Source organism: Ictidomys tridecemlineatus, chromosome 4 (assembly GCF_052094955.1).
Source record: "Ictidomys tridecemlineatus isolate mIctTri1 chromosome 4, mIctTri1.hap1, whole genome shotgun sequence".
Taxonomy (NCBI): domain Eukaryota; kingdom Metazoa; phylum Chordata; class Mammalia; order Rodentia; family Sciuridae; genus Ictidomys; species Ictidomys tridecemlineatus.
In genome coordinates, this window is record NC_135480.1 from 42,890,160 (window position 1) to 42,908,455 (window position 18,296).

General features: G+C 44.4%; 1 protein-coding gene across 11 annotated transcripts in view; it reads right to left on the reverse strand.

Annotated features, from left to right (window-relative positions):
* Positions 1-18,296, reverse strand: part of Nav2 (neuron navigator 2) — a 689,076-nt gene that overhangs the window by 366,879 nt on the left and 303,901 nt on the right. For 7 of the 11 annotated variants that reach the window (XM_005335950.5, XM_078046349.1, XM_078046354.1 and 4 more), the window contains exon 1: positions 10,144-11,249. The exons of 1 other annotated variant lie outside the window; for it this stretch is intronic. In XM_005335950.5, the coding sequence (XP_005336007.2) occupies positions 10,144-10,401 (258 nt within the window). In that variant the 5' untranslated portion in view covers positions 10,402-11,249. Of the gene's footprint in view, positions 1-10,143; positions 11,253-18,296 lie in introns of those variants that run through there. 3 more of the 11 variants (XR_013437711.1, XM_078046355.1, XM_021733712.3) reach the window with 2 other exon arrangements.

The window sequence follows — 18,296 nt, forward strand, 5'->3', positions numbered from 1 at the left end:
TTGATTTGCATATGTTGAACTAACTTTGTATCCCTGGAATGAAATCCACTTGATCTTGTGTATTATCTTTTGGATGTGTTTTCGAATGCAGTTTTCCAATATTTTATTAAGGATTTTTGCATCTGGGTTTATCAGGGATATTGGTCTGTACTATTTTTTTTCTTGATGCATCTTTGTCTGGTTTGGGTATACTGGCTTTAAAAAAAAGTATTTGGGAGTATTCTCTCCCTCTCAATTTCATGGGATAATTTGGGCAAGACTGCTGTTAGTTCTTCAGTAAAGATCTGAGAGAACTCAGCTGAGAATCCATCAGGTCCTGGGCTTTTCTTTTTTGGCAGGCTTTTAATTGCTGTTTCTATTTCATTATTTGATACTGGTCTGTTTAGGTTTTTTATGATTCAATTTGGTCAGGTCATATGTACCTAGAAATTTGTCAATGACTTCCAGATTTTCCAGATTATTGGAGTTATTCCTGTACTATTTCTATTCTAGAATTTTCTAAACCTTCCCCTTTTCCTAAGCAGCCAAAGACCTTGAGAACCCTTCTCTGGTCCTCCCACCAAAGTGGGGCAGAGGGAATCTGACAAAACTCATCCAGTTCATTGTAGCCCATTATCATCATCCAGAGAGATCCGATGCTACTGGAGCAGCCAAGCAGTTTGGACATTATAATGAGCCTTGTGTAAAGGCACTCTCTGTTCAGTCAGACCAGGCAAGTTTCCCAATGACCTAGCATTGAAGACCTTTGATGATGGCCTCAGCCATTGTGCGGGTTACTCAACCTATGTGTCCTAGGCTTGGCTCCTCTCATGATGTGACCTTCTTGGTTCACACCCTGGAAGAAAGTTCTGTAGAACCTCTATGTTTGCGCTACAGCTTTATGAATGCAGCTTGTGTTGGGCAGTTTTTGTTACTATAACAAATAACGGAGATAATCAACTATTATAAAGAGAAAAGTTTATGGTAGCTCATAGATTTGGCAGTTCCAGCCCATAATTGGTTGCCCCATTGCTTTTACACCTGTGGTGGCACATCATGGTGGGAGAGTGTGGTAGAGCAAAATCACTTACCTCGTGTCTAGCGAGTGAAAAGAGAAGGAAGAAGAAGCCACCATCCCCTTCAATGAGGGCCATCAGTGACCTGAAGACCTCCCAGGAGGCCCCACCTCCTAAAGTTTCCAGCACGTCCCAGTAGCGCCTCGGTGGGGACCAAGCCTTTGACACATGGTCCTTTTGGGGACATTCTAGATCCAAACTATAGCAGACCTCCTGCTCATTATCCACTCCTGTTTTCCAGCCCTTTCTTTAATCTCTTCCCCTCTAGTTTCTTCTCTTCTGCAAGTATTTACTAAGAATTATGCCATTATGTACCAGAAGGGATCAAGAGAGACACATCCTTGACCTCCTGGAAGTCACAGTTCCAGGTGGGGGTGCTCTAGAGGAGGCCCTGGGAGTCACAGGGGAGAAACCATCCAGGTCATGGTGGTAGCAGAAGGCTCCTGGAGGGGGTCTGAATTGGAATGGTAGAAGTGGGAGGATTTAGCCAGGCAAAAGAGACCCAACAGGGAGAGAAAGAAGTTCAAGGCAGAGAACAGCTAGCCTCCACTCGTATCTTTACCATCTCAGTGCCTTGCCTGGTCGGGCTCAACCTGGGGCTTGGATTCTTTTAAAATTTCTTCATTTGAAAAATTTCCTTTACATTTGCCACCTTGGAAACATTTTAGGTTTTTATCTGGTTTTATCAAATGAAACCAGATCTTGTGACTTCCCCAAAATGTCAGCCAGCAACCATTCTCATGACAGATCAAAGAATGAAGCCAAGATATCCTTGCAACACCAGAAAGGATAAGGAGTCCCGAGTCTGGAGAGATACCCTTGGACAGCCTATGATGATTTTGCATGCATACACGTGCACACACATACACACACACACACACACACACACACACACACACACACACATACAACTATTTCACTATTTCATTTATGTTCTCGTGGGTTCAACCTAGGTATCAAGGGCATTGGTAATGTGTACTATTCAGCCAGGGCTTTGTTTTGTTTTCCAACATTTTATTTTGAAACACTTTAAGCCTACAAAAAAAAAATCGAAGGAATTGCACACACATTTTCACCTAGATTCACCAGTTGTTAACATTTTATGACATTTGCTTTCTCCTCTCTGCAGATATTCTCACCGTTTTCCCCCTGAGCTGTCTGAAACCTAGCTGCTGACATCAACACACTTCACTTCTAAATATTTCAGCAATATTTTCTTCCAAGAAAAATGACATTGTCTTACATTGACATAGATAGAACAATACTACTTATTATACATTCTACATTCAAATACCTCCAACTGTCTCCATAATGGTCTATGTGACATGTATGGTTTTGCTCATCTGGGACCTAGGTAAGGATCTCTCATTGGATTTGGCCATCATAACTCTTTGATCTCTTTGCTGAAAAAGTCCTTCACCTGCCTTTTAGTTTTATCTTTCATGACATTGGCAGTTTTAAAGGTCCCAAGCCCACTGTCTTAAAGAATAATCCATAATTGGGACTTATCTGTATTACTTCCTTATGCAAACAAATTATTTCAAATCAAATTTCTCATTTTTTTCCCTTCTTCTCTCTAGAACTAGTCCTGCTATTTATGTTCAGTGATGATCCTAAATGGGCCTCAGGACAATTTACTTTGATTCAGTAGTAATGATGCCTTTTCAGATATTTTTTTCAAAACACTTTCACATTGGCTATTTGTAAGAACTTTGACTTCAGAGGTCAAACAGAATGGGTTCAAAACTTCCTAGCTGTGCTACTTGGAACAGTAGCTTAACCTCTCTGCACCTGGATTTTTCTCAGAGGGTATTTAAGGAGTAAGATGCTTAAGGCAGTGCCTTGTCTATGATAATTGCCTCTCACAATAACTCTTCGTAGAAGGTAAAACATCCTTTCCATTTTTATGAGTTAGGTAACTGAAGCTCAGAAAGACAATGTGACTTGCTGAAGGTCATCTTGCAAAGGGTCAAAAGAGACCAATCTAGAACCATAGTTGCTGACTCCCAGAGCTGTGACTCCTATCCTCCTCAGGAAGCAGCACCTGCCTTATGGAATGCTGTTAGCATTAAATGAAATGACACATATCGAGTGCTATGTATTATGCTGGTACAGAGGCTGTGTTCAATCAGTGTCAAAAACTATCATAATAATTATTTTTATAATTTTATTGTGCGTGACAATTTTCTTCAAAGGCTCCAAAAGAACCCTGGGAAGTAGTTTCTTATAATTATTTTGACCAAGACCCCTGGTATGGTTTAGATTAGGTATTCCCCAAAAGCTCATGTGTGAAACAATGCAAAAGTTTAGAGATGAAATGATTGGGTTATAAAAGGTTTAACCTAATCAGTGCATTACATCCCTAATAGGGATTAACTTGGTGGTAATTGCAGGCAGGTTGGGTGTAGCTGGAGGAGCTGGGTCCCTGGGGGCCTGCCTTTGGGATTTATATTTTGTCCTTGGTGAGCAGAGCTCTCTTTCTGCTTCCTGGTACCAGATTCCTAGCTTCTTTCCTCTACCACATTTGTCTACCATGTTGTTCTGACATACTTGGGACCCGGAGCAATGGAGTCAGCCATTTATGGACAGAGACCTCTGAAACTGTGAGCTTCCAAATAAACTTTTCCTCCTCTAATTATTCTTATCAGGTCTTTTGGTCACAGTAGAAATAAAAAACTGACTAAAACACCCCCATTTCTACCCCGTCTTCTCTCCCAGCATGACAGAGTGTGGTGGAGGTAAAATAACCCCCAAATCACTGATGATATCAAGGTTTCACTTGAAAAGAAAGAAAAAAATATTCTGAGGCTGTGGGGTCATTGTTTGCAAAAGACAAGAGAGGTTCTGTTCTCCTTGGGAAAGGGGATACTAAGTCATGAGTCATTCTTAAGGTTTTGTGTGGGTGACCTGGGGTCCCTGTGAAAACTTTTGAGTCACTTGCTATTGTCTAGCACAGACCGAAGCACAAAAGCCTGACCAAGTTTTGTTCCCCAAATCACATGGCCCATTCTGGTCAAGACATTCTAGGAACACATTGCCCATCTCTTTGAACAATGTGACCACAAGACAGAGTAGCTATTGAAACTGGCCCTGTGACAATTGGTAAAACACCATTGGGCAGCTAGCCATGCCTTGGGGCACCTTAATGGCTAAACGGATCACAAGGTCCAGCTCCCACTACACCCATGCCAGCTACGGGAGGAAAGGGCTTTCCTTCTGCCCCCAGAACAATAATGAGCCATTAAGAAGCCCAGGCAATGGGACCGTTGCATTCTTGGTTTTGTCCTGGGCTGGGCCAGCACATTGGGCAGCTGCATTCAACCACCTCTACAGTGTCAGCTGAGATGAATGTACAAAGGAGACCTCCCACAAGGGTGGTTTGTAGCTGATCCCTCCGTTTGATTAGCGTCATAGAGATGGCCTGTCTGAAAACAAAATGTGGAAGTTTTGATAAAAAGCTTTGGATACAACTTCTTTGGATGACATTGTTCTTAATTTATGCTTGCTCCCCAATCATTTAACCAAAGCCCTGCTAGGCTCTCTGCTTCCACAGAGCAAGCCATCTGTCCTTCTATGTAATCAGCCATGCATGTGGGAGGCAGAAAGGTAGGGTGGAAAGAACATGGGCTTAGAATGAGACAGACACTAGCCAAGCTTGGCTCTGACCTTGGGTAATAAAAATAAAAATAGGCAAGATCGCATATCTCTTGTTTAGCTTGGGACAGACTTTGTGCTTGGCCATCTACCTGTAGTATCTCACTGAGTCCTTACAGCCAAATTATATGCAACACCATTTTTGCTTTGCAGATGAAAACAAAACAAAAACTGAGGTCTAGAGATATTAAGTAATTTGCCCAAGCCTGGATTCGAATCCAGATGTGTGTCTCCCTGAAGCCTAACCAACATGGAGAACTTGCCTTCAAGTGATGATTCTCTTTATCACATAAATTGTGATGACTATTTTTGCATTTTACTCAGTTTCTCGTGTCTCAAATTAAATAATTAATGTTTATATAATGTATATAGATCCCTGCAGATGACCTGGCACATAGCAGATGTTCTGTAACTGAGGCTGATTCTAAGAAATAAGAATTTCTGACCTTAAGCTAAAAATCTCACTGGGTGGTTTGGCTTTCCCAGACTGGCTTCAGGAGATTTGCGGAGGCCTAATTAGAACACCTCTCTTAAGCCTACCCTCATGGACACCATGATTTGGGGCTTAAAATCGTGGTTGCAGAGGAAGAGACTATGAGAAGGAGGAAGCAAACTTAGCCATTCTGAAAGCTAGTATTCGGGCTGTAACTCCTGCCTTTGATGTGTGTTCTTACATGTGCTCTGCACTCTAAGCTGTTCCATGTGTATATATTTGTGTATGTGTGTGTGTGTATATACACATATCCAGAAGTAGATGTATTTATACACAGATATATACACGCAAAATGATACCCTAAATAAGCAACCCATACCACCCTTAAAATGTCTTTAGAAAATTAACCCATGGAATAAGCAATAATATGTGAGTTATAAACATTCTTGCATGTTGGCAGATAACCATACTACACATTCCCCTCCAAGAACTGAGAAAGAGAAGAAAGGGAATAACACAATAGCAGAAAAATGCACTAATCAAATCCATAATCAACTTTGATGATGGGGCAAGGATTCTAATCAAAACACAATGGGGCAAAGTCGCAACAGGTTGTGAGCTTGGAGCAGCACTCTCCTCCCAGGGGCCTCACCCACGCTTTCTTTTTAAACATCTAAAACACTCACAGAGGATTTCAATCATTTGTAATTGCTTTTTTAAAGAAAAGGGTTGCAAGCTGAACACGAGCTCCTAAAAACAGGAAATATCAAAGTATTACATGTATTATCCCCCCCCCCCCACAACTGCTTCTTAAAAATAGGTTTAATGTCTCCTCAAATTGCTCGGAAGTGTTCCTTATCTGAAGGTTGGCCAAAGAAGATTTCTGAACTCAGAGCATGTCTCTAAAATAATTCTTTGCACAGGGTCATAATTTATAAATGTGGAAACCGAGTAGAAGCTATAGATGGTGGTTCTTAGGGGAAGGCCCAGGTATCTAAGGGGATGTAGGAGAGATGTGTGGCTGCAGAGCAGTTTCCTCCATTGGAGGCTGAAAACCAGCTGGAGGTTTTGGGGAAATGCTTGAGTGAGGGGCTTCAGGGGTTCATGGTAGGGCTATTCGATGGTCAAGTTGTCTTCTTGTACTTGGTGGAGATGGAGAGCAGGCTTGGGGGCCAAAGGGAAGTCACTGGCTAAGGAGAGCTGCTGGGCCAAAAACAGCAGTTATAGTTTTCCCTGTGATGACCACACCGAATATTCTGAACCATAACTTAATAATAATAATCACCATCATTTCCCAAGGCTCTGTTGTAAACCAGGTCCTTACTGGATACCATCTCTCCAGCCTCTCACCTCCAGACTGCATGTTCAGAAATACCATCCACCAGGAAGCCAGTATCTGCTTCCACTGCAAAGCCTCTGGTTTTTCTCTTCATCACCTTTTTAAATGGAAGATGCCAGATCCCAAGCGATTACTTGTTGCATGAAGTGACACACACTCCCACTTTGCACCACTGTGTGGCACTTCATGATCCTTTCTGGGGATGCTCATTCTCCCCTTCTCTCCCCACCAGCTATTCCTGCCCATCTTTCAAGCCCAGCCCATCTCCTGCCTCCTCCATGAGGCCCTTCCCTTCCTTCCAGAACCTTGAATTCCCAGCTCCAAGAACATTTCTTAGCTGTCCCTGTTGGGTACATAGTTAAGCCTTCCAGCTAGATAATAAAATCCCCAAGGCCCAAGCCATGTCTCATTTGTCCTGTGGGTCTGATAGAGCATTATAGAGGGAGGTAGCAATGCAGGGTATAGATCAGAGGCATGGAAGCTAACTCAGCTAGGCTCCCTGCTTTGCCACACTAAGTGATCTAGAACAAGTGACTGAACTTTGCTGAGCCTCAAGCTCAATGGTTACAGCTGGGGTCTTATAAATCAGAGCCCACAGGTTATTGGGCAGGCTCAGTAGCCACCTCTGTACAGAATCATAGTTAAGGGGTTGGAGTCCAGAGCCAGACTGTCCAAGTATTAATTTTACCTCTGCTACTCACAAGGTTACTAAACCGGTCTTTGCCTTGATTTCCATGTGTCTAAAGTGGGGATAATTACACTTATCTCATTGCATTGTTATAAGACTGAAATGAGTTATTTTATGGTGAGCACTTAGAACAATTCCTAGCACCTAGGAAGTGCTATGTAAGAATCTGCCATTATTAATATTGTTATCATAGAAAATGGATGTGTCATACCTGCTCTAAGTATTTATGGAAAGATAAATGAGATTGTGGGTAAAGAGGCTGTCACATTAGGCATGTGACAAGTAGTCTTGCCCTTCCTTCATCATCCCATTGAGTCTGGTACTGAATAAGGTATACAGTAGAGGTTCTATAAATCCTTGTGAACAGATGATACCTTCCTAATAAGGATTTGAGAGAATAAGCATATTTTTTTCTCATTTAGAGGGTATTAGATCTGGGTTCAACATACTCTATCCCTGGAGTTAGCAATATAAATAGCCAATTTTTATTAACTATTCCTTATTTGTCAGAAACTACACTGAACACATTTTTTTTCATTCTCACAAGTCTTGTGTTGTTCACGCCCATTTTTAAAAATGGGAACACTGAGGCCCAGAGAAGTTAATGGAATAGGTCACCCAGCTAGTACAAGACAGATATATAAGACATCAATGATATGCACATGTTTTAAAAACCTGTGCTTTTTTTAGCCACTGCACAACAGCCTCCTGCCAAAAGTCCCCTGAATAAAAGGGAGGCAGAGGCCTTGAGACATCATTTACCATTTGAATTCATCATTTCCTGGTTGTCTTCTTATGATACACACTAGGTTTTGGACCAGGGAATTACCAGATGGCAATTCAGACTCAGTCCTCAAGCCCTATTCAAGGGACTTTTCTGAAAGGTGAGTGTGCCCCATGTCAGTCAGAATGTAGGGACATCCTGTTCAAATAGGCAAAATTCCTTTTGACAAAGTCACTTTGATGTCAGGGTGGGGCTATGAGAACAAGGATCTGCCACCTGCCACGGTCCCTAGGAACCCTGGATACTGACAAGGAGAGGGGAAGCTGGTAAATCCAGGATGGTGCACTGGAAAGTGGCTGGTTTCCTTAACAGTCTATCCAAACCATCTTCATGATCAGTGCATGTGGGCCATTGAGGTGGTCTGAGAGGATGCTAGGGATTGTGGGCCAACAAGGAAGAAGGGAAGCAATGTCTTCAGGGAACAGGGCCCAGCAAGCCCATCAGGGAGAAGCTGGAGGACATATTTTCAGGGGACAGCATAATGAATCACCTTTCCAGAGCCAGCCCACTGCAAGTTCTCCAACAATGTTTGTTAATTGAAGGGTCAAATGGGCAAAACTAGACAGCTGCCTGGCTATGAACAGTCCTATCTTTTATCTTCCCCCTCATTCCTCGGGCCCTCCTCATCACGCTCAAGCGTATGTGTCACATTCTGAGTCACTGTCCTGGTCTCCAGCACACTGTCCACTACACCTTCTAATCCCTGCTCCATGGAGAACTAGCAGGAGGCACTGTCACACTCACCCCCATTTCAGAGCCCCCTGGACAAATTCTGTGGCTAACAACAGAAAAAGAACAGAGCACACAACCCTAGCAGAGACAGGGCCAGGAGCATGGGAGGAAATCTTGCCTTCCTCCCACACACCATCACTCAAAGCTGTCAGCTTCCAAAAATGTTTAGCAAGTGCAGCAGCAAGGGCCATGCTTATCAGCCTGGTGCGGGAGCTTAATCTGCTTGGAGGGCCTTCTCTAGCCTAGAGTTCCAAAAGTCTGCTTACAATTAGCTTCCAGCTCCAGTTCCTCCATCAGAAAGTCTAGGAATGTGTTGAGCTCTAGCCTCTGATCAGAGAAAGCTCCAGGAGAAGGTGGGGACAGTGTCAGCAGGGAAGTGCCTGCCAAAAAGGTCAGCTGGTCTGTTGCCACTTCCCCTACACCAGCCCCAAAACTCCCCCTCTGGCTTCCAGCCTCTCCCTACCGGGACAGTCACATCCGTCAGGTCGTCAGGTTAGTCTGTCCCCAAAAGTCCCTGATGACTGGCTGCCAAGAAAATACAGCATGCCCCTGCTCCCTCCTACCAGAAGAGGGGGAAAATGCAGCAGGGAGGGCAGGAGGCCAAGAGAACCTGATTGGCCCTTGCGGATTTCCTTAAAAGAGATTGCACGGCCTGAGCCTGTCACCCAGCAGAACTGGGGAACTGGGTTGATGCCGGCTCTATCTGCAAAGGTACAAGTCACCATTTCTCTCCCAGCAATTCTCCCATCCCGGTCCCTACCCTCACTCCCACCTCCTCAGTCACCCGGGCTAGCAACCTCTGCTTCTCCTACCCAGGAAGGAGGGGCTTATCTTCGGGCCGCCATGCCAAGCAGCCACCCCCACCCCACCGCTACAGCCAGCTAAGACGCTGGAAGTCTCCATCCGCCTGCAGTCCCAGCACCTTGCTGGAACTCGATTCCCTAAGAATGGGATAGAGACAGGGCCGTCTTGAGCCAAGACGATAGAAGGTTCACTGCCAGCCCCCGGCCTCCTTTTCCTGGATCTTGCAGCTAGGTCAGGGAGCTACGAACCCAATAAGGCTCAGACCATTCGTTGGCAGGGACCAAACCTCTGCAGAACCGGCAGACAGGCACAGTGGCAGCAGCAGACACTGCCTTCTTAGAGCCAAGCCCTCAAAATGCAGGACTTGACATTTTCAGTGCTGTACACGCTTTTTGAGAACACCTCACAAAGCAGTGCACCCCCATCCCCAGATGCCGCAAGCATGCCCGCACTCGGGATATGCAAAGCACCTTAGGCTAACCTCGGGCACCCGGGCCACACCCACTGGCCGGCCCACTCTCCTTGAGAACCCCTGCAATCGGCCAGCCTAAGGCAAATGATTGCCCTCTCTTTCTCCCATCTGAACGTGCCCTCCCCAATTGAAGTATTCACCCATCCCCACATAACAGTGCCCCAGCACACAGCACCTCTCACCTGGGTATCGAACCCGTTCTCCAACGAACCGCTCTTCCGCAGTGGGAGCCCCTCCCCTGCAGGTTCCTGCAGCCCTTGCGATTTCAGCGGGATCTGGCTGGGATAGGCGGTCTTGCTCACCTCCACCTTGCTTCCCAACTTAAGGTAGCAGGGCTGAGGGCCAGCCCGGGCCGGGGGCACATGCAGGATGGGCGCAGCGCTGTGCACGGGTTTGGGCAGTCCCGACTTCATTTTGGAGGCTACCAGGATGGCCGGCATCTTCTCCCGGGGATTCGGCTTTCCCAGCACGTCCCTGGCAGCGGCGGCGGAGGCTACCGCTAAAGGCAGCGCGGGCAGCAGAGCAGGCGCCGGGCCTCGGCCCGCGAGGCGCCCACCACCAGCGGAGGAAAAAAAGAATCCCCGGGTCGGGGAGCTCCGAACAATCCGGCGAGCGCGTCCTCTGGGTGCCGAACAATCCGGCGAGCGCGTCCTCTGGGTGCCGGGATGAGGTGGGGGACTGGTCACTGCGTTCAGCCGGTCCCTCCTGTACGGATACTGGAGCCGGGTCTCACGCCCCTTCAGGGCGGCCTGTTCAAGAGCTCTGGGCGTTCAGGGACTGTTGCCTCTGGCAATTTTCCTCCCGGGAAACCGAGACTCGGACGCCCATATTAACTTGTCATTGCATCTCCGAAGTGTGATCCCTTTGGAAGAGAGCGAGCCGGCGGGAACGCACGAGTCCTCTCAGAAGAGGCGGGTATGAGCGGGTGAGGGAAGGAGAGAGGGCGCACAGAGCCGAAGACGTCTCCACGGAGAGGCGGTTGCCACCCTGCTCGCGAGCACCGCAGTGTCACCCGCGACGCAGCAAAGGCGCGACAAGAGACCCCCCAAAGGTCTCTCTCAGCGCGACTGTCAGTCACCACTGCCCAGAAGCCCCTCGGACAAATAGCACCTTAGCGCCTACGAGTCTGCACATGCTCCGTGCGCTATAGCGCAGCAAGGCTGTGGCCGTGGGGCGCGAGCACCGGGACGCGCGGCTGGCAAGCTGGGCAGGGCTGCGCTCGCTAGCGGCTGCCGCGCTTCCCGGGAAGGCAGCGCTGGCTGCGGGGCTCAGCGCAGGGAAGGACAGGCTGAGGCCGGCGCGGCTGCGGCGCGCGCTGACAGCCTGGACCGTCCCAACGCTCCCATTGGTCTGCAGCGCGCCAATCAGAGGCCGCGGCTCTCACTGCAAAGGGGGCGTGGTCTCAACTCCAGGGTCGCCGCCGAAACTCTGGGGCCGCGCTTGGCCGCAAGTACAAAGCGGGCTGGTGGCAGCTCTGCGGCACTGCTCCAGTCGCGCGCCACCGGAGGGCCGACACCCCCATATCCCTGAAGCCTTCTTTTGAAAAATGCCCTTTCGAACACAAACTCCCGCCTCGGGGCCCCTCGGGTACGGTTCAGGGGAAGTTCGTTTCCTTTTTCAAATTATTTTGGTCACCTTAACGGTTTGAGCTTTCCGGAGGCACGCCCGCAGCCTCGCTGCCCCGCGTCTAGCTAGGACAGGGCGGTTCCTCGTCTCCCGCGTTAAGAACGCGCCAGCCATTTCTCCTCTCCTCTGCCTACTCTTCCAGGCGGGTCAAGGGCGGGGGGGCGCCCCACAGCTTCCTTTTCAGCTTTCAAAGGCTGCACATTTCACTTAACTATTTGAAGTATTTATAGGCAAATACAATGCTCAGGGAAGCCTCCCGCCCCAAGACAGCTCCTCCTCGCAACCTACCACAGACTCTGTAATTAGAGTGGCCCGAGGAAGCCTGGAGAAGCTCCGTGACCCCGGCAGGCTCCGGCCAAACCTTGCTGCGTTACAAGTAGGAATCCCTCCCTGTCCGCGCCTCCGATGCGCTAGCCCCACAGGTTCCTCCACTTTAATTCGTAGTATTCCTCCGTCCTCTCAGTTGCTTTTCGGGTTCTACGCTGACTCAAAGTAGATGTGTAGAAGGAAACGGGTGATCCATGCAGGTCTGATCCCTCAGGATTCATGGATGACGAACCCCCTCCCTGTGGATCAGTCTGGATTTGAATAGGTCAAGTTCTCCAACCTTATATGCCTTCTTCTACATGCATATTTTCACATGTAAAGTGGAGGTTTGACGTTTACATAATACACTAAAGTTTGGGCTAAATGAGAGGGTACGTGACAGTCATTTAGCGCTAGTACCTGACAATGTAGGAGACCAATAAAAGTTGTGTCCCTATTATTGAATTGCTGCTGCCCCGCCCCCATCATCTCTATAAGCTATTTGTCTCTTTTGCTCTGGGATACAGGTTGTCTCTTTGTACCCACTATATAGCCTGATCTACAATGCTGATGGCATTGATTTATAATTATCCAGATGTTATTGATGGAATGCTGGAGGCCCCCTGCCCCAAATCATATGTTAAAACTCTAACCCACATGTGAAGGATGAGGAAGCTCTGTGACCTGGGCAGCTTGTTACTTGAAAATTGTGATGGTATTAGGAGGTGGGACTTTTGGGGGGTAATAAGTCTGTGACTGTGGAATTAATGCCTATATCATAAAAGACAGGGTGGAGTTGATCTTTTTCTGCCTGAAAAGATGTAGCCAAAAGGCAGCTTTTGTGAACCAGGAGAAGGACCCTTGCAAAGACCCTAACAAATGTTAGCAGTCTAATCTCAAACTTCCAGCTTCCAGGCTTATGAAAAACAATTCTTTGTTGTTTAACTCTTGTAGTTTACAACTTTTTGTTATAACAGCTTGAACTGACCAAGATGCCAGACCAAAGGAAGATTGAGTTTTAAAACAACCTCTGTAGCATTAAAAAATGGGAAGTGACTTCTGCCCTGGCCTGCTTCCCCCTTCAATCTTCCATCTATACTATATTTAATGACTTTCTACTGTGACTAGGCTGAATGTACACAGCCCTGTATATAAGCTTGTCGCAGTTATCCTTCCTCTCTGAAATTAAATCACATGTGGTCCATGACACAAAATGGCCCTTTGCATCTGATGCCATTTTCTGTACTGTTGTTGTCTTAACTTGTTATTTATGCATTTATTCTCTTTTAAGTGGATACACATCTTGAAGCTCAGCACTGCATTTTAACTTTCGTTAGATTCTCTCAATATCAAGCATAATGTGGACAACTACCCAAAGTGTTACTAAATGACCAAGGGAATGATAGCAGCAATTCTCAAGTAACAGAGGTTGCCTTTTAGATCTATGAACATAAGGACATACTAAATGTTATGCTATATTAAACCATGAATTCTGGTTCTGACAGATGGACCAGAATTCTGGTTATCACAAGATGAAACAAGAATTATAGAAGGAAATTGCTGTCTTCATCTTCTAAAGATCCTGGAGATATTCCAAAGTGTTCCTATGGCTCTGACGAAGCAGTTCCCAAATGTGACCCAAGAGTAGCAGCAACGATATTACCTGGAAACTTGTTTGAAGAACTGCCTCATATCTATTTAATCAAAAGCTCCCATGGGGCAGGGCCCTGTTTTAACAAATGTTTAACTCAGTGATTTTGATGCATGCTAAAGTTGGAGAACTTCTACCCTAACCAATGTATCATGCACTCAATGCACTTCCAGGGCTTATTAAACCTTAGTTTGCAAAAGAATCCCTGGAAATTTTGCTAAAATACAGATTCAGATTCAGTAAACGGGGCTGAGATGCTGTTTTCCAGATGATAAACTCCCAGGAAGTGCCCATGGGGTGGTCTGGAGATCACCCTGTGAAGTAGTAAGGTTAAACCAGAGGCAGCAGAAGTGTCTTATCTCAAGGGCCATCTGTAGTTAAGTGCCTTTCTGCTACTGTGGTCTGAAAAGGATACTGAGGGTGCATCTAGATCTATTTGGAAACAGCAGCCTGGTCAATTGATAATGCCTGGCATGGGTATAGAAATGGAAATAAATGACAGACATACCTTCCATTTGCCAATTTGGTTTTCCAGTTAAAACAGAATTACCAGCAAGGTAATTTGCTTGAATTCTGAGATCCAAATATGTACAAATATGAATAACAGTGCATTCTCTTTGTATTAAAGTACTTTTTTCTAATATTCTAGGATTTGGTAAGCATTCACCTTAATTCCTATAACTAACTATAAAGTCTGAAATTTTCTCATCTTTCTTGATTGAAGACAAGTTTATCTTGTAATTAGCTTCCAAATTTCTTTCTCTTCATTTCTCTTCAAATTTCTGCCTCTTCATCCCTCAATAATTTTATTTGCTCTTTCCTGGAACATTTTTTTTAATCTCTCTTTTATATTTCCCACAAGCCTTTATATTTTTTATTTGAGGCAACATAACATATCATACTAACCAGACAAAGTAAAAAATAGCAAATAAGAGGCAAATAAGAGAATTATAAGATTCCTCCTTAAATAAGATCATCTCGAATTATAAAAATGTCCTGTAAATGTATTCCTTCCACATGGATGCTCTGTGAAAATGAAAGAAGTAATTTAAAATCAACATATTTGGCAAGCATTGGGAGCTAAAGAAGTCACTGGGTTAGAGAACTAAAAGCTGTTCTGGAAAGTATACTATCCAGGTTTTTTTTTTTAAAATGTTATTTTGTATTACATGCATTATGGACAAAGATACAAACTTGAAATATCCCACCATTTTCAATCTTAACTTAGACAACTCTTTCTCTTCTGACTCTAAGCTTTCAAAATCACTCAAATGTCAGTGATAGGCCAATTCAAAACTTATTGCCTAAGATCTCAGGACCACTGACGTTCTTGAGTTTGGACAGTTCCTTGGCTATAAGAGCCAGTCTCAGATCTGGGAGCACAGCTTGCCCTTTTCCGATCCTCAACATCAGCCACTGATGAGGATGAGGGTAAATTGGACTTCAGAATGGATCTTCCACTGATCAGCCCCATCAGCCCATCCTTCATCTGAGTTAAAGACACCATCTGCCTGACCTCCCAAGAAGATAGTGAAGAGCTGAGAACATTGAAACCCCAGCCTGTCACTATAAAGATGCAAGGATCTGGGGCAAAGTCAACAGCCTTCCAGAAGCCCTCAATTATAAATGACGAGGAAAAATGTTGAAAGTCTCTGGAGTAATTTGAAAGGAAAAACATCCATAAGCCTATCTGGGAGTTAAAAATAAAACACACTTCTCTGCAAAAGAAACAATCAATGAAATGAAGAGAGAGTCTACATTTTGGAAGCACATTTTTGCCACATGCATGTCAGATAAAGCACTAATCTCCAGGATACATAAAGAACTCAAAAAACTTAACACCAAAAAGAAATATTATAAATAAATAAATAAACAACCCAATCAATAAATAGGCTAAAGAGCTGTATTGTATTTCTTCTTCTGGGAAATGTCAGAAGAAGAAATACAATCAATCAACAAATATATGAAAAAATGTTCAACATCTCTAGTAATTAGAGAAATGCAAATCAAAAATACTCTAAGATTTCATCTCACTCTAGTCAGGATGGCAGTTATCAAGAATACAAGCATCAATAAGTGTTAGACTGCAAATTGGTGCAATCAATCTGGAAAGCAGTATGGAGATTCCTTAGAAAACTTGGAATGGAAACACCATTTGACCCAGCTATCCCAATCCTCGGTCTATACCCTAACGACTTAAAATCAGCATACTACAGTGATGCAGCCACTTCAATGTTTAAAGCAGCTCAATTTACAATAGCTAAACTGTGGAAGCAACCTAGATGCCCTTCAATAGATGAATGGATAAAGAAACTGTGGTACATATATACAATGAATATTACTCAGCATTAAAAGAGAATAAAATCATAGCATTTGCAGGTAAATGGATAGAGTTGGAGAATATCATGCTAAGCAAAGTAAGCCAATCCCCAAAACCAAAGGCTGAATGTTTTCTCTGATAAGTGGATGCTGACTCATAATGTGAGGGGGAGGGCATGGGGAGAATGGAGGAAATTTGGGCAAAGGGGAGGGAAAGAGGGGTAGGGGGAATGGGGATAGGAAAGATGATGCAATGAGATGAACATCATTACTCTAGGAGCATGAATGACCGCACATGTGGTGCAACTCTATATCGTGTACAACCAGAGAAATGAAAAGTTGTGCTCCATTTGTATACAATGAATCGAAATGCATTCTGCTATCATGTGTAACTAATTAGAACAAATAAAAAAAATAAAAAATAAAACACATTAATTTTAATGAACATTCTTGTCCTTAACTTTCTATAATATAAGTTCAAAATTTATGATGTATATCTCAGAGAAGACACAGATTCCCATCCTTTGGTAGCACCTGAGTTGAAAGCTCACCCATTCTTGACTGCAGAGAATCTGGGAAAGAACCTTAAGATTCCTCTTTAGGAAGCCTGCCCATCCACCCACCTATGTCCAGTCCATTTCCAATTTCAAACCTTCCTCCAATTGGGTCTGTGTGTAAATTGGTAAGCCCAATGGTGATCTCTGAGTAGTTTTTTTCAGAGTCATGGACCAAGGATTTCCCACCTGCAGATGTAAAGAATGAGTGATCTGTGCAAGTGTGTGTGCATGCATGTGTGTGTTTATAAGCACTTGCCCTGACTAAATATCTACATAATAAATGCATACATACTGAAAACTGAGGGTTAATCATTGGCTCAATCGATAATTCAATGAATAAATCATTGAGTAACCATGTATGTGCTAGGTTTGGGGCATACAGTGGGAAGCAGATGAGAATAAGTTCTGCTCCATACTCACAAAGTTTGAAGGATGACACTCAGCCTGAGAATCATTCTTTATCATACACACAAAACAACAAAAAACACCCACCCTAGGAAAGCCAACTCACAATCTAGTGGGGGAAGCAAATAGAGACAAGAACAATGACAAGTAATATAACCAGTTTTCTAAAAGGGGCCGTACAAAGCATACACATAGGCACAAAGAATGGTCAACTCTCAGCTATCATGGGGCTATCAGCTCTGTTCATTAATTGAACTTTCTAACAAAAAACCTGAAGAGTAATGGAGAGAAATCTCCTTTTATTTTCATTCTCAGTGTTGAAGTCTTAAGAGATGTGGGTCCATTTGGCTACCTTTGTAAGTCTAGGAAACACGTCTTTGTTTACATCTTGCCTCTTTCCACAAAGGACTTGAAGAAAATCTACATTCAACAAAACAGTGGCCAACTATAAATAAGAATAAATGAAATCTTGGAAAACATACTTATTTAAAACTTAGACTGTGGCTACTTTAGCCTCTTGTGGGTGGGAGAAGGCTCTGTAAATAAATCATATCAGTGGGAATATAAACCACATATCACTTCCTTTCCAATTCAGGCACTAGTAAATGGGTGTGTTTAGGGTTTCACAGTCAGCCAGAACTGAGCTGCTCAAGAGAGACCCTCTGAGTTTGTGGTTTTAGGGACATGCTAGTGGGTATCTGGTCACCTGAAAGCCAGTCCAGAGTGTGCAGGTCTAGCAATATTATCCTCTATCCTAAGTGATTCTAATTCCATCTTCTGGGAGAAATTTAGTGTGTAACAAGAGCAATTTTAGAGACTCCAGAGGAGGGCAGAAGCAGCAGAGTAAAGTGGTCAAGTTAAAACCAGCTCCTTTTCCCCAAATACAAATAAATCCTGTTGTGTTACTGAATACTTTGGGTGACTAGATTTATATTTTAATGGTAAGAATTATTAAAAAAACAAAAAGTTTTCCATCTTCCTTTGTTTTAGAACAGAAGGAAAAGAGACATGCATGAGTGAGGTCCTGTGTTTGATGAGAACAGAAACTCAGAATCAGGGATGGCCATGAGAATGAAAACTGTGCCTTCTGGCCACGGTCCTTGTCTCCCAACTCAGTGAGTTGTAGGATCCTGGATGATTTCCTATTTGACGTGGGATAGGATTATACAGCAAATGTGAATGTCTTCTGACAAGGAGTAGGAATCAGTAAAAATGTAAATAAAGGATGATGATCAGTGGCATGTGTGGAAACAGAGGTAAAATAGAAGAAGAGGAAGATTAAAATGTCCGGGTAATCCAGTCCACACAGTGGGCTAGGGTCACAGCCATGATCATGGCTTGGTGAAGATCTTGTATTTTGGAGTTGGTGTCAACCAGGACTCGGCTTACAGGAGGTAAAAAGGAAGGAGATGGAGCTGAATCTATCCAGGTTCCAGACTGCAGGCTACCTGCAAACATGTTTGTTTCCTTG